Raw genomic sequence first — 21,882 nt, forward strand, 5'->3', positions numbered from 1 at the left:
AAACTGAGCACGCTTGTGACCAGAGAGGAAGCAAACAAACAGACCACTCACTCCGCCTGAAAATGTCAGAGTATGTCAGAAGTTATAATGTCGGTCCCTCAAATACCTCAATGACCGTTATAATAAACGTTTTAATCTCTTTTAAAAAATAAACTATAATTGCGGAGAAAATTTTTAGACATAATTTTCAATTTATTTAGATAAAGGCACGCATCTTCCTAAACACACAATCTTCGACGACAGCGCGGGTAGAAGGCGGGGGCGGTGACTACGTCCGGCTGTAAAGCTACGTAATTCCCGAAAAGTCTTCTTCGTTGGCAAATATTTTTGAAATACTGTAGCCTAGCGACCCGTAACGGTTGTGTAATCATGCTTTTTGAGGAGTAAACAGTTATTTTTGTGAAAAGCTAAAATAATTACGGTTATATAGTTCAATTACAAATATGTTTGCAGAAAATAAATGGCAATTATGTGTTTTACTTTCTCCCCCCCCCCCCCCTTTTGTTTGATCTATTAGTGCTGAGACTGGTAGACAGATAATACTGTGGGTCTTTGCCATGCCCATTTCTGGGTTGTACAATTTTGAAGTGTTTACTTAGGCTTAAGGTAATAAATAGCTTAAGTAATTAGCCATAAATACCATTACATAATGAAGTCCTGAGAACTGCGCCCTGGTAAAGATTGGTCTACAAAAAGGTCAGGGGTCACAACCGCTTACAGAATTGCCCCCAAAAAGCCTGGCTTCACAATCACAGACCTACTGTATAACAACATTACATTCATTTAAGGGAACCTTAGCTTCATCTTTTGCCTTCAGCAATTTTCAGCATAGGCTAAAGCTACTTGGGCTTCTCCCTTATTCCCAAGAGGTAACCCCATATGGGTAGCTCAGCATATTTGATTTGGCAGAGTTTTTTCTTTTCTTTTTTTAATGCCAGATGTCCTTCCTGACAAAATCCCAAAGGGATGTGTGTCGCCTCTAATGATCTAAACAGGGATCTTTCGCTTGTGAGGAAATTGCGTAAACCGCCATGCTGTTGAGTGAATATATAACATAAATGGCCAAAGTAACATTAAAAAGCGATTTATTTTGATGACCTTTTTTAGAAACAGTATTGCCAAAGCATCAAAATAACATACATCCAAATATCTGAATAGTACACAGTAATCGTTAAAATAGCAAAATGTATGGTATAGTACGTACAATGCAGCTCCATAACGTAGTTGTTTATATATTCACCTATGAAGTGAAAGGTCTATGAAAGATTCCAACAGAGGCAGAAATCCACTTGGGATTGCATCAGGAAAGGGCATGCTGTGTAAAAATCTGCCAAATCAAACAAGGAGAGCTGCCTGTTTTTCACATGGGAGCAGCTGACAGTAGCATATACAATATAAACCTGCTATGGCATGTACAGAGGTAAAGACATTTGACCTCTAAATTCCAGAGCCTTGTTCTGTATGAGTACAACATTCCCACCAAATAGTTTGTATGTTAAATACTTCCACTCCACCAGAAGACTTAACCCACAGTGGCATGGTCTGCGTTGTATAATATCAAATGTTCAGACAAGGCAAAACTAAATAATTACTAAATTACGTATTTTAAAAGGTAAAACTATTAGGCATTAGCGCAGTTTTCTCCCCTGTACTCTTGGCTGATTCACCTTTGAGGCCCTTGCCTGTGCACATAGTTGGCCAGACCACAAACTGCCTGCATTCCTCACAAAGCTGCATGCCTTTCGGCCGGTGGGCTACGGCAGAACAGTGGCGGGAGTTCAGAATCTTCCAAAATGCAAATCTTCTCAGATATTTTATGAGGATTTATTTTTTCATGAAAACTAATCTAGGTTACATGAACCCTCTGTGATTATGACACTAGGTGCCAGAGTTATGTTGCTATGCTGCTACGTTATGTTGCTGCTACGTTTTAGCCCCAAGCAGGGTGACCTCAATCGGATAAAATGCTGTGAGAAAAGGCCTTGTGTCACCATTCAGATAGTACCCTGCACTAGAGTTTCTCAGCGCACCCACTGCAATCTGAAATAAATCCAGGCTGGATTTTAAAATTTGTAGTTTCATTTGAAAGTTAAGAATGGGTTTCCAGCAAGAATTAATGAAAATACTCCAAAATCTCAATCCTGAAAAGCAGATTGTCCTCAAACACCTGCAGGAAAGCAAACAGAATGAGGTAGCAGTGAAAAACACATACTGGGTAAGTTTCTGCCACCCTGTACCCAGGAATCTGCATTTTGTTATATCGCCTAGAGTCAAATATGGATTATAATGGAGGTCTCAAACAAAATATATTTCATCTACACTTTTTGCTGAGGTTTAAGTTGCAGTGAGAAACCATGTGAGCTCAGTTCTCACAGAGCCACGTAATATTTTCCACCTGAAATCCTGCTTGGTTTTGTAAATCCCCTCAGAATCTGAACCAGGCTATTTCCGTGTAACCGTTTTTTCATTTTTATGCAAAAGTATATGCCTATGCAAGCAGCCCCGAGAGCTAACTCGGCAGGGTTTAGAAGTTCAGCAGCTCGTTGTGCCGCCTTCTTGAGCCTTTGCCAACTCGACTTCAGTGCCATCAAACAACTAATTGCAGGCGTATGCAAACAAAGGCCACAAAAGAAAATGGAACAACCTAAGAGGTCACTGGAAGTATGAAAGGAAGTCATCTTGGCAGAAATGTGACTCTAATGTTTGTCTTACTTGTGATTTGCTTATTCTGTGCTTTCTAGGCTCTTTCTGCAGCTAAACCTTGAAGGACTGCGGTAACATCGATCACTTTATGCCAAAGGAAAAGCTATAGCTGTGTGCTTGAGTCTGAGATGTACCGTGGGGACTTGATGTCTATTCAGTGTCCCTGACTCAGTGCAGGACATCCCAGTATGCAGTATTTCAGCAGCAGGATGTACCACAGGATGCAATACAATAGTGCTGGAAATAACGCAGGCATGTAAAAAAAAAGAGTAAATGTAAGCAAGATGTAAGGCATTATAGCTGCTCCCTGTTTTTTTTTTTGTTTGTTTGTTTTTTTATCTTTTCCACTGGCAGACAGCATGTATAACATCATTGTGGAGAGCTACCCTCCCTGCAGTAAGTCTGTGTCCTGTCTCAATGTAATCTCAAGTCCTGGATGAGGTCAGAGCTGGTTGTGCATTACTCCAGTCAGTAATTGCTCCTATTTTTCTCAGAACATTTCCTCTAGTGCGACATAGTGTAAAGTGCTGATTACAGCTCTGCCACTCCTGTGGCGACCTGCCACACGTAAAGACAGGCACAAGCAAGCACGCATGTTAGTGTAGTTGCACACGGGACATGCACACACACGCAGCTTTGTAAGCCAAAGCGTGTCCAAAGTGGATTCAAAAGGTAGACTTAAATAAACTTTTCTCTTGTTGCAAGCTGCAGACACACACAGAGAAAATACTCTAAAAACACAAACACTGTCAACAGGTGAAATGACAGGCAAATGAGATGCACACCTGCTGCTGAGCACCCTGGGAAATGAGCTCAGCACTGGCCTAACACGGCCTCCACGTACGCCAAACAACGTGGATCCATTTCACACCTTCAAGTCGCTCTCTAGACATTCTGCACTGACACAAGCCTGCTGTTTTGTTACATCTGTGTGTTTATATCTACACCTTTTGTCACCAGCAAGTTGGTAATCTCTGGCTTAATGGAGATAAAAACTGGTGACAGGGGGTTGAAAGAGTACATTATTGTACTCTTGATGTGGGAATGCAATAATCTGCGGAATTTGCCATCCTCTCAACAAGTGACAAAGATAGAGGAGCTAGTCTTTGCTCAAATGACAAGGTTTGTCCAACATGGCACAGATCCAGAATCCACCCAGATAAGAGTGGCCATCTAATTTTATCATATTCAAGAATTTCATAGGCTGAATCTCATCTGGATATGGATGAATTAAGCAAAGCAACGTTAACACGTTTGGAAATGTGCTCAGCCCATTGTCTGCAGACTTTCATTAACTTTCATCATCTCTTTAGCCAAGCATGATCTCACCTCTTTGAGAACCACTAAGACTTCCTGTGTCCCTCCGTGACAGTATGCGCCCAGAAATGGATTCAGCAGCTGCTGCTCTTCCTTTTCTCTTTGTTTTCTCACACTCCATTTTTTTCTCTAGTGTCAATCTTCCTCTTCCTACATGCTCTCCTTATCAGCACAATAGCCTCAGGACATGTTATAAACAACAGATGAACACATGGCTTCCTACATAGAGGTAAAAGAGAGGAACTTCAGCCAAAAACTCAATCAAATCATTTTGTGTTTAACCATTTCTGTGGTTGAATTTTAAATATAATCAACATTACGTGTCACTACTGGAGTTATCACTAAATACAGAGTAAATAAAAAATAGATGAAATGTGGATGTCTCAGTTTTGCATGTTATTCTTTTTGTCATGTATGGCAGTGCCACAATCAGGTGATTAAATGAATGTGATTAGTATAAACTAAATTTATACCACTCAAGTAAATTAAATTTGACCAGATTCAATTACACTTCATGTTTCACACTGTTCTTATGTAACAAATAATATTGAAAATTTACATGTCTTCACATTTTTTTGAGTGTGGCAATAGAATACAAGGTCAGGATATCAACAAGAGTCATTTCTGTACATGAACGTACATAAAAAAATGTTGTCGAAACCACAGATGTTTAAATATTACAGTGTGAATTGATGTCAAACAAGAATCGGAGCAAAGCACGGCCATTGTTTAGCACCTTCAGGCTGGCTTCCATCCCCACAAACTCGTCATGCTAAAATACAAAGCAAACCATTTTTACAGCCTAGTTAAAAAACAAAAACAAAACAAAGATGTCCATAGCTTATTTCCCTTTTCATGACAACTGTGAATGGAGTGAATTTGTATATAAGTCACTCTTTTTTAAATGTATTATCCTTAAAATTATGCAGGATTAAGGGTGTAGCTTATTTCAGTAACAGATAGATGCCAACAGGAAGGAATAGTTGTTAGCTGTATGCTAGGCCTCACCTCTGCTAACCCATTGTGTCTGTGGTGTTGGAGTCTTCCGGAGAATTTTTTAATACAATTATGGCAAACAATATGGCCAGTGTTAGTCAACTGTACTGGCAGACAATCAAAGAAGTATGCTCAGTTTTTTTGGTAGTGAAATTCTAGCATGATTTGTTTTATATGTTAGCACAGACACAGATCTCTGGGGGTATCTTGCTAATGAAGGTAGCTATCGTTTACATTAAGCCCTCCTTTTTATGATATGATGGCTTAAAAAACCATAATGACACAATCAAAATGTCAGACTCTAGGGTTCAAATAGATAGAATAGATTTATAGATAGATTTATAGATAGAAACTTTCCTTTTATGGTTCAGGCCACATGCAGACCGCTTTGATATTAAGCAAGCCAGACCAGTTAACCTCTTCTTTCTGACCATGTAAAGAAGTTTAAGTGCACATTTAATTCGATAGATCTTAATATAAGAAAAAGTGCAATTTCAATAATACATCTCCATTTTATCAGTTTTACTGGATAAATAAATTATGTTGTAGTAAATTTAAGAAATCAGGATGGATGAAAAGCAATCGGACTCATGAAAATACAGTTCGGATTTTCCAAAACTGTCTAGTTGGTTGGATCGGTGTCTTTGCTCTGCAAATTCTGGCCTCCGGGCCTTATGTTTGACATCCCTGGTCTAGAACAACCAACCATTATTGTCATTTCTGGAGTCATGTTGCAAGCCTAACTAAAAAGCATGGTCGGTTAAGGCTTATATTGTACATACCCACATTAAAAAAGACCTGCAAACAGCACTGCGGCCCCACCCAACAATTGAAGTTAAGCTTTTCCATTTGAAGCATTTATGAGAATATGAAGCCTTTTGAAGTGATACAGAGCTCTCCCCATTTATACGGTGAACACCTTGTGAAGATGTTCAGATGTCATTCAATGTCATTAAAAAGGTATGGCCTACAAACTACGTGCCATGTACTTTCCAGCTCTTCATGGGACCTCCTCGGTTTTGTTTGGTGCTGAATTCTCTAAGGTTGGCAGCTGTTGAATCTGTGCAGGTTGCCAATTAAATCCAAGGTTTATATTCTTCATTACAGAGTGTGTACTGGTGGGGCACAGTCCAAGAGTGTGGGAGTCCGGGAAGGTGGTGCTGTTCACGACTTGCACTCCTCTGTTTGTTTAGCAGTGTTATCAAAGTGTGTGCATCATGCAGAATGAGTGTGAACTGTATCACTCAACACTTTAAACGAACCTTACTTAGTCTACGAGGTCTCTGCAAGGACGCGGTAATCAGATCTGCGGTGCAGGATATTCTTCCTCCAGTGATATGCCTTCTTTGTCCCCTTTTGACAATAACAGTTGTACATTTGAGCTGAAGTTGTGGTATCACATAAATCATAACAGTTCACACTGAGTTTGATTCACACATTCTTGGTGGTGTTTTAGGAAGGGGGAGGACCTCAGCTCTGAGTCACTGTGTGTCCGAGTTCATGTTTCATAATCACTGCTGTCAGTCACAAAACCAAAAGGCAAGACATGGGTTGTGTATTTTTATTGAGAGCTACATGGGTTAAAGGACTGCCACTGTGAATGCTACCCAATGGTATGTAGTGTAGCAACTATCTATGAACCAAGAGAACAATGTCTTTTTATGTCTCTATTCCAACTGCTCCTCTGTGTGCCTTGGGTGGTGCCTGAAGCGAACAATGAAGGATTGTCTTCAAGTCTTTACTTGAGCTGCTATGTTGTCTCACTTCCTTTGGATTGGTTACATCAGCGTTCACGCTGACATGGCTATTTTAGGTATGAGGTTGGAGCTGCCCTTAAAGAAAAATCACTGAATTTTAGCCTCTCTATCTCTCTCCTTTCAAGGTTTAACAAAACACGGGTTGCAAAATCCTGTCTTGGAAACCCAGATGTCCTTCCTCCAACTTTTAGGCTACATTTCCACATGAGAACCCTTAGTAAACAACAAAGAAAGGATAATATCATTTCAGTTTATAGTGAATGCCACAAAAGAAATCGTTAATGAAGCATGAAAAGCAGAAAAAAAGAATGAATGATGGGATCATGTTGAAGGTGTAGCCTTTTTTTTTTGCACACTTGAGGCTACACCTTCAACAAGGGCTGGTAGGGCGGCACTCTTTGTAATGATCATCCTCGCCCAGTGTTTCTATTGTTTGTTAATATGCTCATCATAGTAAGAAGTTTGAGGTTAACCTATTAGGAAGTATTTTCTACACAATCCAGGCTTGAATGGAATTCCAGTGACTGTTTACATTGTTCAGAGAGGATAGGTTTCATTCCTGTATTAATTAGTTTTATTCCTTTGCAGCGTCTCAACCTCTTAACAGCTTTAAAATTACCGGTAGTTGTTTATTTTTATTCAGCGTATATCATCAAAGTAAATATGATTAACTATGATTTTTTTTAATGAAGAGGCCTATAATTAGGTACAGCTGAATCTGAAGTCCCATTAGTTCCCATTTTTAACATATTTATAAGCAGAGATGGCTTTATCAGCTAGTGCACCATGAGAAAAAGTAAGACATGGACCCTTAATGGCCACCCCGATGTTTTGTGAATGAAAGAAAACATTAAAAACTGGTCAATTAAATAAGTAAGCATTAATCCTAAACCTAAACCACAAACATTTCCTTAAATGTTATTCATTTGCCAAAAAAGGACTAAACCAATGTCACTGATGGCATGTTCTTCTCATTTTATTTCTACAGTACTTTGCAAAGTGTCCAATCATTTCTTTATATTTTGATTCCCGAGAGATCCATCTCACCCTTTAGTTGATCTATCTACTATTGACCAAAGCCTCATCAGATAAAGTCTCAGTCGAAGGGTGGCTGTCAAAAAGCCAGGAAAACTAGGAGAAAATGGTAAAGTATGTCAAATTATACAAAACTAAACAGAATATCAGCAGTAACAGATATTATTGACTTATGAATCCAAAGGTCAGGACAGCGGTACAACATGTGAAATCTGAAAATTCAATCAGAAAGAAACAAATGTCAAAGAAAAGCACCCGAAAACTGATTGAAAATTCACTGACTTATAATGATTTCAATGTACACAGACCTTTCTGCCTACATGGCTGCCATGGAACAAGTCAGAGGCTACTCTGAAGCACAAGCTTTAACTGCAAAGTAACATAGTTAACAAAATGCAGTCTGGTTACAATGTTATTTATACATTGTTTGATTGCAGTTTGCAAAGTACAGGACCCATCCTTGAGGCAAATCACAGTGATGTGGCAACCAGATGCCATAGAAGGTGAATGACATTCCGTGACTACAAGCAACTAACTAACTAACTGCTATGCAAAGTGGGCGGGACCTGAAATAAACTTTTATCGCTGGATACTGTTAACTGATATATTGCCTTAGAAGGCCTTAGACCAGAGCCTGGAATGTATGCAAGGAACCAGCCCTCGACTTCAAAGCAAATTGCTTGCAGCGTGGATGGAGCTTTAGGGAATGATAGGCAGTACACCAGTACATCTAGCACATCGTGTTGAAATGGTCACTTCCAGGCTCCAGTTGCTTAGATGGCCCTCTATTTACTACCAGGTCATATCTCAGTCAACTACAGTATGTTCTTCACTCCTCAGGTAGCTACAGTCACTCGCCTGAATGTTGAGTTTATCCCAGATACCACTCGCTTTGCCCAGCCTGCATTTTTTTTCACCTCTATTTGTTTGAAGTCGCTTGAATTGATTCAAATTTTTTTTATTTTTTCACTTGTCGCCATGTCAGTGCGATTTCCTTCTAGAGTGTGCGTGGGTACATGAGTGTACCTACAATTAAAGCTAATAGCTTTTATTACGTGTAATGTTATTAAACATTTTATAGAAGGAATTAAATCTCCTCATCCACCCTTTATGTCATTTTTGCCTTTCTTCCTGTTTGTTTGATTGTTTGGGTTTTTGTTTTGTTTTGTTTTGTTGTTTTGTTTTGTTTTTTTTTGGGGGGGGGGGGGGGGGGGTACCGAGCCATGCCCTTCGCTCCGTCCCTGGTAACAACAGCCGTCTCAAACTACTATGTCTGTATTAATGTGTCCGTATGCCCCTACTCCCTGGTGGAACACCCTGCTATGACCTGTTGATAATTAATTTACAGTGGGTTTATCCTTGGCCTTTATAACCGGGTAACAATATCTGCCAGCACGATCACACAAAACGTATTAACTGATAATAACTAATGATTCAGAACAGTGTTAGGTGGGGGCGGGAGAGAAATATGAGCGATCAACGCAGGGTTTTTATGAACTAGCAACGCATTACCTGATAGGGCTAAAACTAGCCACAAAGTTCGGCTCCAGTTTACAGCAGTAGTAGCGAGTGAGTGTCAGGAGTGGGATGATAACATCTGGGCAGAGTTCAGCTGGCTCAGGACAGCCACGGACACTGAGAGCTGAGCAGAAGTGAACAAACTGCGGAGCTGCTGCAGCCGGTGAGGCGGGGCGAGGTCTGTCGACACTACTTTTTTCCTCCGGTCGATGCGTCTCAGACATTCTCGCCAACATGTCTCAAGCATGACAGCAAACTGGTTTAGCTGGGTGACAGGGGAAAAGGCAGTGTAAGAGTAAACTTTCGGCAGGTCACACCTGGACTTGGAAACTCGGTACAGCTGTGAACAACAACACGGTGAAGAAAGCAAGATGACTGCTGTGAAGTTTAACCGACGGAGAGCTTGACGGGTACACCAATGAGGTAGGCTCAGCAGACGGTAACTGTGGGGGCTGTATGGCTCTGTGCTGTTAGCCCCTGCGGTGTTTGGGCTAGCTGGATCCAACATGAGACTACAGACTGACCCAGCTCCGGTTAACTTTTCTAACTCGGTGGGGGGAAAAGTTTTGTCCGTAAATGACAGACTCACTTGCGTAGCGGCAACACAAAGCTATTTTATCTTTAACTTATTTACTTAGAGCTTGTTGTCCTTTAACGTCTGCTCCAGGGCTTTGAGCTTTACTCTGTACTCCTGGTGTTTCTTTTCTCGTTTATATGAGATTTCTGGCTTTACATGAAAGTTCAAATGGAGTCGAGGGTGTTTGGCCAGAGGGAGGGGCCACACCCTAACCATCTATCCTGTGGTTAGATTCCATTTCCCTCATTGTGCTTTCACCGGTCCAATGAAATTGTAGCAGATGCTGCAATATCTCTGAGAAGTATCCACTGGCGTCTATTTATTTTTATTTTTTGGGTTGTTGAGCTGGGTTTGTCACGGTGTATTGATAGAGTGGTATCTCAACTTGGGTGCAGCTAGTTGATTTTTAAGAAAGTGAACTCCACCACTGTTGTAACTATGGACCCAGACAGTGTAAATATGCCACACAAACAGTAGAATAAATGCTTCTGTTACTTTTGATTTGTTAGAGTCTTTATCATGTCAGGGTGTTTTTTTTTGTCAAATAGTACATGTTGTTATCTTTAGATTTTATTCTATCTCGCATGACAACAAGAAGCAGCGAATTAGACATCTGTGGGTTGTGTGAGTGTATCTGATTACAGCTGAACCCAAATTTGGTTCAAAAACATTTACAAGTTGCGTATCTTTTTGCCCTTTGTCCTCTCCTAAGACCACAGTATGGCGCGTCGCTCTCAGTGTTCCTCTGCTGGGGATAACCCCCTGGACCCCAACTACCTCCCTCCTCACTACCGGGAAGAGTACCGCTTGGCCATTGACGCTCTGGTTGAGGGGGATTTGGAGGGGTACTATGAGTTCCTCAAAAAGGCGGATGTGGTGGACTTTCTGTCCACACCTGAGATTCAGCACATTATGGGCTTCGTTCAGGGTCCTCAGCTGATCGGACACTCTGAACAGCTTTTTCTGGAAAGCGGGGGAGATGGATCCTCAGACACTTACTGGCCGATTCACAGCGACCAGGACGTCCCAGATTTGGACCTCGGGTGGCCCCACTTGCAACTCTTCAGTGTGCCCACAGAGGTTACCACTCTGGTCAACCCCCCTGAGCCAGACATGCCAAGTATCAAGGAGCAGGCCCGGCGACTCATCAAAAACGCTCAACAGGTTGGCCTGGGGTTTCCTTCACATTAATCACCATTGTTCTTTTTTCGACTGTCATGCTCATGGCGCTTTTGTTTTCGCTTTGGTCGCTTTGTTTTCTTTCATTTCCTCAGGTCATTGCCATAGCGATGGATATGTTTACCGATGTTGACATTTTTGTGGATGTCCTTAACGCTGCCACGAGAAACGTTGCTGTCTACATCCTTCTAGACGAGCTGAATGCACATCACTTTGTGAGCATGGTATCCAACTGCAGAGTAAACCTGCAGAGCATTCAGGTGATTGAGTATTCTTTGCAATGCATTTTGTCTTCTTACATGTTTAATTTCCACTCCCATTTATACTTTATGTCTGGCCTTTTACTTCATATACAATATGCACGATCTGTGGCTCAAAGTAGTCCTTAACAAATTTGCTGTTTATGTCTGCTTAAACTGATTAAATGGTTGAAATCTATTTTTATTATGCGTTTTGAAGGCTGTTTTGTCTTCATTTGGAATGAATGGATTTGGCACTACAGGCCACTGAGGAGGGGTGGGGGTGTTTGGAAAGCACTGAGAGATGACCCATAGTTGTTTTGTCTTTTCATGGGATTTGTTGACAGTATTACAAAATTTTGAATATCACCAGCTTTATCTCCCAGTGGTCTTTTCACAGTAAGCTATATTGTCCAACAAAAGCTAAGCAATTGGTAAAAGATGACTCTCTCAAGTCTCCACTGGCACAGGAAAGTTCTTAGAACTGCATTTTATGCTATTGTGTAATATAAATAAAATGCCAGTATTAATACATCTGAGCCTGATATGTTGAGTAAATGGAGACTGACTCATTTAGTGATGTTTAAAAAAAATCACATGACCAGTATAGTACTGCAAAAGTGAACTACGTATACAATCTTTTTCTCCTTTTCTGTGACGTTATCTCAGAAGACGCAGTGCTAATGCAATGCTGCCACCTATCTTGGATTTATGCAATTGAAAACATTGCTAGATGTGCTTCATACATTTTTAGGTTTTATAAATCTTAAGGTGATTCCTTGTGCCTTGCAGTTTTTACGAGTGAGAACAGTGTCTGGCAGCTCGTACAAGTGTCGCTCAGGCAAATCCTTCAAAGGTCAGATGATGGATCGCTTCTTGTTGACTGACTGCAGGGCTGTGCTGAGTGGAAATTACAGGTGAGGCTGTTTAAAACTACTGCAGAATCCTACTACACCAGGATTGTTTCCTAATAAATGTGTTGTGTTTGCAACAGTTTATTGAACGTTTTAACGATTCTTGTATTAAATTGCACTTATCTTATGTCATGTCCAGCTTCATGTGGTCTTTTGAGAAACTACACCGCTGCATGGCGCACCTGTTCTTCGGACAGCTCGTGACTACCTTTGATGAAGAGTTTCGGATCCTGTATGCTCATTCCCAGCCGCTGATTGTTGAAGATTTGGTTCCTCCAGTGGAAGACATGAATCCATTACAAAAGAGGGAATACGCCAGTGACAGGCTATCACTGTACAGGGAGCCTATGAGAACTCTGCCAGCAGCTGATTCTAGTCAACCAGATGAATGGGCCAGACAGTCCTGTGATGAACGAATGGATGACGATTGGAGAAGGGTGCCCTTTAACACTAAGGAACCCCTGCGTGGACCCGCAGATTTGTACAATAGGTTTCCTTCCCAACAACCACACGTGGACCCATCATTTGATCAGGGATGTGCCAGGATTCCACCGATGGAAAATCGACCCTTTAAACATCCTGGCTTTGCTGAAGGTGTTCAAGGAAGATATCCTTATCCATTCCTGCAAACTCAGGGAATGCCAGAACCTGAGTCCCAGGGGAGGCATTTTTACAGGGGCCAGCAGCCTTATCTAGGACCAGCACCAGGACCAGAAGCAAATTACAGCTATGACAAGTTCTGGAGCCAAGGCTATCTTTCAAGAGATCAATACTCTGAATCTGCTTTACCACAAGAGATGCAACCACCTGATTTTGACCCTGTTTTTAACTACTTGTCATCTACCAAAGACTATGATCAGAGCTCAGAGAAAATGCTTCCTGCAGCAGATTTTAGTTCGTCTCAACCTAGAAGACTAAGTTTAGGCCATCCATATACGTGCCAAACCTCTCCCACGCCCTCCAGCCACGCTGATCAGAGGCAGTTTCTTCAGGAGTCTAACAGTGACCGCAAGGATCCCATGGTTAAAAAGGGGCTGAGAAACTGGAGGATTAACTCATACCTTAGTGCATATGATAATTCAGGAGATGAAGGCCTGCCAGTGGAACCACCTCAGGCCCCAGATCCTTTTGAAGAGCCCCGTAACACCATGCAGAAAACAGCACCAGGGGTTGATTTGTCACTTCCTAAAATCCCAAATGTCAGAGAGTTCAAAGTTCCTGTTATATCCAGGGTGAGTCAGATACCAAATTATGCCAAAACAACAGCCAGAGAACAGCCTAAGGTATTGCCCGATGAACCTCCTGCAGTGGCAGAAGAAACCAAAACAACACCATCAGAGTCACAAACCACAAACAAGGAGGAAAAGAGGACAGAGGAGGGAGAACAAAATGAGCCAAAGACTTCTGTGCTTCTGCGGTCCGATTCTTTCCGAAGGAAACTAAATGCTAGTGGAATGAACAGGTGCTCCAGGTTAAGGTCCTCTCTGATATTCAGCTCTCTGGATCAGCCAGCTCCTCAGGATAGTCAAACTACCCCTCCTGAGCAAAAGGACGGAGACACTGAAGACAGTGACAAAACTGAATCTGAAAAGATAAAACTACCCTTTGTTTCTCAAGTTCTGGGACAAAGGAGAACTGCTGCTAGAGAACCTTACGAATGGACTCGGTACCTAAAGACATCCACAGAAACAAAACCAGACAAGGAAAGCACTAAAGGAGATGATAAAAATTCATCAAAGCAAGAAGATTCAAAAGACGTTTCAGAAAAGCGTGAGGAAACAGAGTCAGCAAAAGTACCCCATGTAGAGCAGCCTAATCTTTCGCCATCCATGCCTCGATCCAAGCTTTCTGAAGCTGAGCTACCCAAAACCAATCAGCCGGTACAACCACCTAAACCTTTAGCCACCCTTCTACCATATGCAGATATGAATGATCCTGATGTAAGATTAATGTTTTTCAAAGAGCTGGCAGCAAAACGCAAAGCTGAAGCAGCCACAAAAGCTGCAAAGGGCAAAGGAAAAGACCCGGTGAAACCAGAAACTGAACTAAAAGTCAACAGTGGTGTCAAAAAGGAGGGACCTGAACCAAGAGAATCCTCAGAAGACAGGGCTTCCAAAACTGAGGGGGAAAAGAGTGCTACTGCAGACAGTCAGTTAGCTAGTGTGTCTTTTGAATCCAGTGAAAACATTAACCAGCAGGACAGTCAGATCGAAAATCACTCCAATACCTCCCAGAGCTCTAAAGAACAAAATAAAGTAGCAGAAGATTTAGGCACAACAAAACTGGACAACAGTCAGTCAACAGATCTTCTTCCTGCTTCCTCAGAGTTACCTCTGAACAAATCACCACAAGAACCCATGCTGTCAGATCCTGCTGATGACGAGAGCAGCCCCAGTCATCCACCCACAAATCCTGCTCCCACTAATGTTTCTTCACTTACACAAAGTACTGATAAAAAGGAAACCCCAAGCCCGGATTCTACCTCAAAGGAGTCTAAATCAGTCTGTGCCAATTCTGATGAAGGACTTTCTGCGTTGGCTTCTCACACCCAAAATCCTGAATTGACTCATTTAGTAACCAGCATCTCCCCTCCTGCAGTAACATCAACAGTTGACGCCTCTGACCCATCAATGCTGAGATCCTCCTCTGAGAATAATCTGCTAGATTATGGTTCACAGAAAAGTCCAGTTTCTTTATCGTCCAGTACGCCTTCTCTTTCTACCACTGAAGAGAACAGACTTTCAGAAGATTCCAGTTCACACCCTGCTTCTGGCATATTAGCTTCAAATGATGATAAAACAGAGGCACATGACTCTATGAGCTCCTCGCCAAAAGGGTTAGCAGAAGATTCTAAATCTAAAGATACAAGTAACCAAACTCCTCTAGATTCCTCTTCCAAGTTGCCGTCATCCCAGACTCCTTCAGCAACTGACTCTGTACATATGGAATCTGGTGTTTCTCCTGAGGTGTTTGTTAGTGGTGCTGAGTCAAGCTCATCCTCGTTACAGTCCACCACAAGCGTTTCTGGTGCTACAACTTCCACAGAAAGGTCAGAAAAAGATATTTCTGAATCAGAGAAAGCCAATTGTAAAAGCGAAAAAGATCCTTCTGTAGCTGAGAAGAGCATGACTGAATCAGAAATACAGGTTTCTGAACCAGAAAAAGATGCCTCTGAAACAGAAATAGGCATGCCTGAATTAGACAAACGTGTATCTGAATTAGAGAAAGTCGTGTTTGAAACAGCTATTTCTGAAACAGAAAAGGCCATTTCTGCGACATCAGACCCAGGAAAGGGTACTTTGGAATCAGAGAAAAGTGTTTCTGAATCAGAAAAAGACCTTATTGAAACATCAAAATCAGAAAACGATATCTCTGAATCAGAAAAGAACCTTTCTCAAGGAGAAAAGTGTGTTTCTGAATCAGAAAAATCTGAGGGAGCTCTATCTGAAACAGAAAATGCCATTTCTAAAAAACAAGAATCAGTAAAAGATATTTTTGACTCTGAAAAGAGCATTTCTGAACCAGAAAAACATATCTCTGAATCGGAAATAGGCACGTCTGAATCAGAGACAGCTGTTTTTGAAACAGAAAAGGCCATTTCTGAGACATCAGACCCAGAAAGGGGTACTTTAGAATCAGAGAAAGGTGTTTCTGAATCACAAAAATCTATTTCTGAAACATCAAAATCAGAAAACGATATTTGTGAACCACAAACACGCCTTTCTCAAGTAGAAAGACGTGTTTCTGGGTCAGAAAACATTGTTTCTGAACCAGAAAAGTCAGAGAGAGATGTTTCTGAATCAGAGATAGGTGTATCTGAAACAGAAAAGGCCATTTCTGAAAAACCCGAATCAGAAAAGGATATTTCTGAATCTGAAAAGACTGTTTCTGAATCAGAGGAAGGTGTTACTGAGTCAGAAAAGAGCCTTTCTCAAGTAGAAAACATTGTTTCTGAACGAGAAAAGTCAGAGGGAGCTGTTTTTGAATCAGAGATAGGTGTATCTGAAACAGAAAAGGCAATTTCTGGAAAACCAGAATCAGAAAAGGGTATTTCTGAGACTGCAAAGACTGTTTCTGAATCAGAGGAAGGTGTTACTGAGACAGAAAAAGAAGTTTCTGAATCAGAAATTTGCTCAGTTCAAAAGGCTGTTGCAGAGGATTCTGTGGTTCCTGAATCTTCACATGTCAAAGGTGATATCATACCTAGTAGCCCTTCTCCACCTGAGCCATGTGTACCTGAGCTAAAAGAGCCCACTATTACTGTACCCACACCCACGGACACTCCAGCCAAGCATTTGCCATCAGAAGCAAGCTCCACTGTCATTACAGACTCTACTCTTAATGCTTCGCAGTCAGAAACAACTGCAGCTCCTCAAGACGCACAGATACAAGCAACCCCTCCCTCTGACCTCAACTTTACAGGAGCTGAGGCACCAACCCCTGCTGAAACAGGATCACGTTCCTCTCCTTTGTCTGAGTCAGTTGAATTCGTTTTGCCCCCTGAAGCTAAAAAAGCAGAAACCAACATGTCTGCATTGCACACTCTCGCTGATACAAATTCCCTTTCCAACCAGACTCCATCAGAATCGGATAAAGCCCCCAAAACTCCCTCTAGCACAAATGAGCCTACCTCAGAGCCACCTGTGCCTGCTGAAAATAGTAAAACAGAGCCTGAGCAACCGGACACAGGCGGGAGAAACTCAGATCATACCCAGGGTACAAAGGAAAGCAGTGCCAAAGAGTCTGTCGGCAGTGAGAAAACGAATGACCAAATACAGCAAAGTAACTTTTCTGAATCAGCAGAGATCACATCCAAGCAGCCCAAATCGAGCCAGTCTCGCTACCACTCATCCACAGCCAACGTGCTCTCGAGCAGCAACCTCAGAGACGATACCAAGCTGCTCCTGGAGCAGATTTCCGCTAATAGCCAAAGCAGGAATGAGGCTACCAAAGAGTCTCCCGTTACCGATGACGAGAAAGAAGACAAAGCTGACAAAAATGCTAAAAGGGAGAAAGAACGAGGACTTGATAAACTAAACAAAGGGCAAAAATCACCTCAGGAGCGAGAAAAGCTGCTGGAGAGGATCCAGAATATGAGAAAGGAGAGGAAGGTTTACAGTCGATTTGAGGTATGAATGTATTACCAATATTGTTTGCTATTAGAAGCATTAATATATATTTAATTGCCCTTGTGGTGAATCTATTTATTTTTTTTGTCTCTACTCTCACAGATGACAACTTAAATGGGATCCAAAGAAAGATGAGATATTAAAAGGTGGATACAGGATGTGTAGAAGGAAGTGAAATTAAATAAATAAAAAGCTGGCAAAGATATTTGTTGGAAATGGGATTTCTCTTCTGGGTTGTATGGAAAACAAGGCTTATCATGCACAGAAGAGTCAGGGAACGTGTACTGAAGCGTGAATTTAGACAATATGCAAGTTATTGCAAAGCCGTTGTCCCAATTACGTGCGACGTGTTCAACAACGAGCTTCTTACTGTGGCTGAATCATCAAGTTGCTCCCAGTATGAACTGAGAGCATGAGTGCAGGATCGAACATGTTTTTACTGACTGCAGGGTAACGTGCAATGTGTCAAACCAAGTTTCTGTGAAGAGGCCTTCTTGCCGTAATCTTTTACAACACTGACAGCAGCGTCAGCTAGTTTTATGACGAGATGTTAGAGAACTGATAATCTGCAGTGGTCAGATTTTGTAAAGCTGTAATATACTATAGTTTGTATTATAATGGTTCACCTTCATCTTAAAAAGATGATAATTACATATATTTGGAAGTAAGTGGATCTGTGGATCATGCTGGCATAAATAAAATGTAAAGTTTTTCATCCTAAACATGCAACCGAAAACAAGGAAATGCACACGATGGACTCAGACGTCGACGTGTAACACTGTGTCGTTTTTGTTTTCAGCTGTTGAAAGCAGATGTCATTAAGGTTAATGATGAATATTCAAAGGTGCATCAGGTTTACTTCAAGGTCTTGTTTATATACACCATTCAACGCTTTTTCATTTACACATTTTGGGGAACAAACCCCAAAATCCAGCATATGAAGCTTTTTTAAGTGTTTACTTTGCCCGTGGAAAGCCAAAACTATCCGACAGTATGGGGTTGTATTTTATAATCTGCTGAAACCAACCTTTTATTTGTCTTTTAAACTTTTCTCTACCCTGCAGTTTTTAAATCAGTACTTGTTCTACGTGTCTGTTGAAACTGATCTTGAAGCTGTGAAGAGTTTACATATGTATGTTTGAGTATGTAGAGCTGAGCAGTGACAGTGAGTTCTCACAGATTTACAGTATCATACCTGTCTTCATCACCTTTTGCTGTTTGTAAATAAAACTTCTTAAATATATTGAGGCTTGTTTGTTTTTGTTGTTGTTTTTCTCCCATGTCTGTGGTGCAGTTCATTAAATTCATCTTTGATATAGCACAGAAAGAAACTCAGGTACTGCTTTAAAAGTAAATTTTAGGTACTATGACACTATTTCCACAAAATTAAACATGCCATCTAAAATAAAAATAAAACCAGAATTAAATAATAAATTATTTAAATCCTTAATTGCAAGAGGTTTTTAAATATTTACGTATATAATGTTTCATATGTAACATGTTCGTGTGTAACTTGAAAACTCCATTTGATTTAAAATATCCAAAAAGAACACATACATTATATTTTATATAACAGATTTCTCTTCTAAACCTACACAGATTTAGTAGCTTTAACACAGTGATTGCAACATACTGCATATTGGCTTTGGCGCAGTACAATCAGATCACAGCCTTTACACCAGCACCATCTTCAGGCCATTTATGACATCTATGAAAACTTTAAGGATCACAGGAAAAAGTAATGGGAGAACAAGTTTAGGAGAAAACTTTATTTTATTTTTATTTTTGCCTGTTTTTCCTAACACGTTTATTCTCTAACGTGAAACTTTTGCTCTTTGAAATTTTCTTTCTTATGAATTTATCGGGTTATTTTGTCGTCACACATTTACTATTATTTTAATAAGCTCGCGAGAGATGTGTCGAGCTCCTGAATTTAGATTTCCAGCAATAATAAAGAAGTAACTCTTCTGTGATCCAGTCTTTGTCAGAAGATATTTACCTATCTGAACTTTGCAAGTTTTAGGCAGGTGTGAAAAAATGCTGTAAACAAAGAATGCTTTCAGAAATATAAATGATTGTTTATTGGCCCCAAATGTTTTCTGCAGTAGGACAATGACCCCAAACATACAGCCAGTCATTAAAAATTATTTTCAGCATGAAGAACAAGAAGTACTGGAGTGACGGCATGGCTCCCACAGAGCTCTGATCTCAACATCATCAAGTGTGTCTGGTATTGCATGAAGAGACAGAAGGATGTGAGGAAGCCTACATCCACAGAAGATCTGTGATGTTTGGAGCACCCTACCAGCCGAGTTCCTTCAAAATCTGTGTGCAAGTGTACCTAGAAGAATGGATGCTGCTCTGAGGCAAAGGGTGGTCACACCAAATATTGACTTGATTTAGATTTCTTTTTTGTTCATTCACTACATTTTGTTGATTGGTGGAAAATAAATAGCATTCTTTGTTTACAGCATTTTTTCCTCACCTGCCTAAAACCTTTGCACAGTACTGTATCTGAACTCACGTAACCTTCCTAACTCGTTGGGATTTCTCTTGCAAAACACTATATAACAGATTACACTCTCACTGTGCATAAATTTGCCTCCCAGCCACAAGCGGTTATGAAAGAAGTCGCCATATGTTTCGTAAAAAACTGAACAGTGGTTCTCTTGTGTTTCTTTGTCTCTGCTGCCTGCAAATGTCTTGATAAGCCGGCGCTGAATTACACTAATCTTTAAAGAACCTTCACTGCTTCAAGTGCCTCACATCTGAAGGGAAAACTTTGAAGTTTAGTCTTTTTGTTTTGTTTTGTTGTTGCTTTTTTTGCTTGCATTTTAATTTATTTTCACTATTTATTACAGAAGAATATAAGTTTACACTGAGAATGACTGTTAGGAGAGTGTATCACATTGCAGCATTCAGCTGGTATGCGTTTATTATTAAGAATCTAATTGATATGGATGGAGAGGATTTGCCACCAGGAATCTTTGTTTATGGAGGACCTTGGAAGTACCTCACTTTTTTGAATTTGGTGAGTACCTTGATCGTTTATGGGTAATTGTTGTGAAGGATTAATGACCCTGCGATCCCAACAAGGACAGTGGGAAAAAACAACAATGTTGCTTGTAATGTTTCAGTTATTGCAAATGACGTTCTTTGGACTGGCGGCAGTGAATGATCTTCAACCTGAGAAAAAGGCTGAGAGTACTCTGAGCAAGTTTAAAGACCTTCTCTTCTCTGTCTTTGCCTTTCCAGTGGGCACGGTGAGAACCCCACATTTGCAAATCCTACATTCTTTCAAGTGCAAAAAAAACCCCAAAGCAAAACACTATGCTTCACATTAACTCTGCCTTTGCTGCCTTTTCTTTAGTTTGTTGTTCTACTTTTCTGGGCAATCTTTGCATATGATAGAGAATTAGTCTACCCAGCTACCATCGACACCTTCTTCCCTCCGTGGATGAACCACGCTATGGTCTGTTGACTTGTGTTCTTCGGCATAATAAATAATTACTCAGCATCGTTTGTATTTTTAAAACATTTTTAAGCAATTCTTGGTTGGCCTGCCGGGACTTCTCATGTTGCTGTTGGCTTTTTCTTTAGCACACATTTGTCCTTCCCATCTTACTTGGAGAGGTGCTGATGCAGCCTCACGTCTACCCACAGACTAAACATGCACTGACGGCATTAGGAATCGTGGGCTTGGCTTACTTATCTTGGTAAGTGCTGACTCAGCATTAACAGCATAATCAAGCACTTTAAAAAAAGCATTTCTTCAGTTTTTATCTTTCATTTGACACTGATTGAAGTTCACCTTCATGTGGCTGAAAGCACAACACTGTCTAAATGCATCTATTTTTGCTGCTCCAGTGTGTATACAGCTTGCGGGTAAAAGCTTCTTTTCAACCTCCACAGCTCGGGCTCACATGTTGTAATGCAGCCAATAACTCCTCATGAGTACAGAACAAACCATAAGCATGCTGTTCATTGCATATGAGATGTTTAGTTTTGCTGCTGTTTTGCTGTTACAATAACTGCGTGAACACACTGGGTGAATGTTTGTATGAGCCAAACCTTTTTTTCCTTCCTTTTTTTATTTTATATTCTGAACATGTTCTGCAGGATTATATGGGTGTACATGTCAGTCGGGATTTGGGTGTATCCTCTTCTTGGGCGCTTCAGTGCTGCTGGTCTGGTGGGCTTCTTCTTTTTTAACATGTCTGTGGTGATCTTGCTCTACCTGCTCGGGAACGAGCTCAGCAGACGGGTCTGGGGTAAGAGGAGTTACGTTTGCCATATCATACCAAAAAAGAAAGGTTTAAAAAAATAACAACAACAGAATCTAATCTGTCTCTTTGCTTAACTCTCTCTTTTGTCTCCTCTCTCCAGAAAAGGACATGAACAAAAAGACAAGAGAAACAAATTAATTGAACCTTTCTCCCACATGGCCACATGGTTCTTTTTGAAGTGAAGCTATGCAAACAATCCATTCTTTCTCTTACTAAAAACAGTTTAAACCAC

General features: G+C 40.8%; 2 protein-coding genes across 2 annotated transcripts; both read left to right on the top strand.

The window, feature by feature from the left end:
• Positions 1 to 9,451: 9,451 nt before the first annotated feature.
• sack1ha (scaffolding CK1 anchoring protein Ha) lies at positions 9,452 to 18,564 on the top strand. Its single transcript, XM_085368872.1, has 6 exons — positions 9,452 to 9,749; positions 10,616 to 11,067; positions 11,178 to 11,342; positions 12,114 to 12,238; positions 12,375 to 17,364; positions 17,467 to 18,564. The coding sequence occupies exons 2-6, from the start codon at positions 10,624 to 10,626 to the stop codon at positions 17,476 to 17,478; spliced, it is 5,736 nt and encodes a 1,911-aa protein (XP_085224998.1). The 5' UTR covers positions 9,452 to 9,749; positions 10,616 to 10,623; the 3' UTR covers positions 17,479 to 18,564.
• Positions 18,565 to 20,248: 1,684 nt separating this feature from the next.
• Positions 20,249 to 21,788, top strand: LOC146620248 (androgen-dependent TFPI-regulating protein). Its single transcript, XM_085369653.1, has 6 exons — positions 20,249 to 20,395; positions 20,502 to 20,627; positions 20,735 to 20,836; positions 20,965 to 21,080; positions 21,484 to 21,635; positions 21,751 to 21,788. The coding sequence occupies exons 1-6, from the start codon at positions 20,249 to 20,251 to the stop codon at positions 21,786 to 21,788; spliced, it is 681 nt and encodes a 226-aa protein (XP_085225779.1).
• Positions 21,789 to 21,882: the final 94 nt, after the last annotated feature.

This window comes from Diplotaxodon limnothrissa, linkage group LG13 (genome assembly GCF_057381915.1).
Source record: "Diplotaxodon limnothrissa isolate DT_005_m linkage group LG13, D_limnothrissa_male_GT1.1, whole genome shotgun sequence".
NCBI lineage: Eukaryota > Metazoa > Chordata > Actinopteri > Cichliformes > Cichlidae > Diplotaxodon > Diplotaxodon limnothrissa.

Coding starts and splice junctions, on each gene's coding strand:
- LOC146620248 (XM_085369653.1), top strand. CDS start 20,249: ATGACTGTTAGGAGAGTGTATCACATTGCAGCATTCAGCTGGTATGCG. Junction 20,396..20,501: donor ACCTCACTTTTTTGAATTTG/GTGAGTACCTTG, acceptor GTAATGTTTCAG/TTATTGCAAATGACGTTCTT. Junction 21,636..21,750: donor GCTCAGCAGACGGGTCTGGG/GTAAGAGGAGTT, acceptor TCCTCTCTCCAG/AAAAGGACATGAACAAAAAG.
- sack1ha (XM_085368872.1), top strand. CDS start 10,624: ATGGCGCGTCGCTCTCAGTGTTCCTCTGCTGGGGATAACCCCCTGGAC. Junction 11,343..12,113: donor TAAACCTGCAGAGCATTCAG/GTGATTGAGTAT, acceptor TGTGCCTTGCAG/TTTTTACGAGTGAGAACAGT. Junction 12,239..12,374: donor GTGCTGAGTGGAAATTACAG/GTGAGGCTGTTT, acceptor TGTCATGTCCAG/CTTCATGTGGTCTTTTGAGA.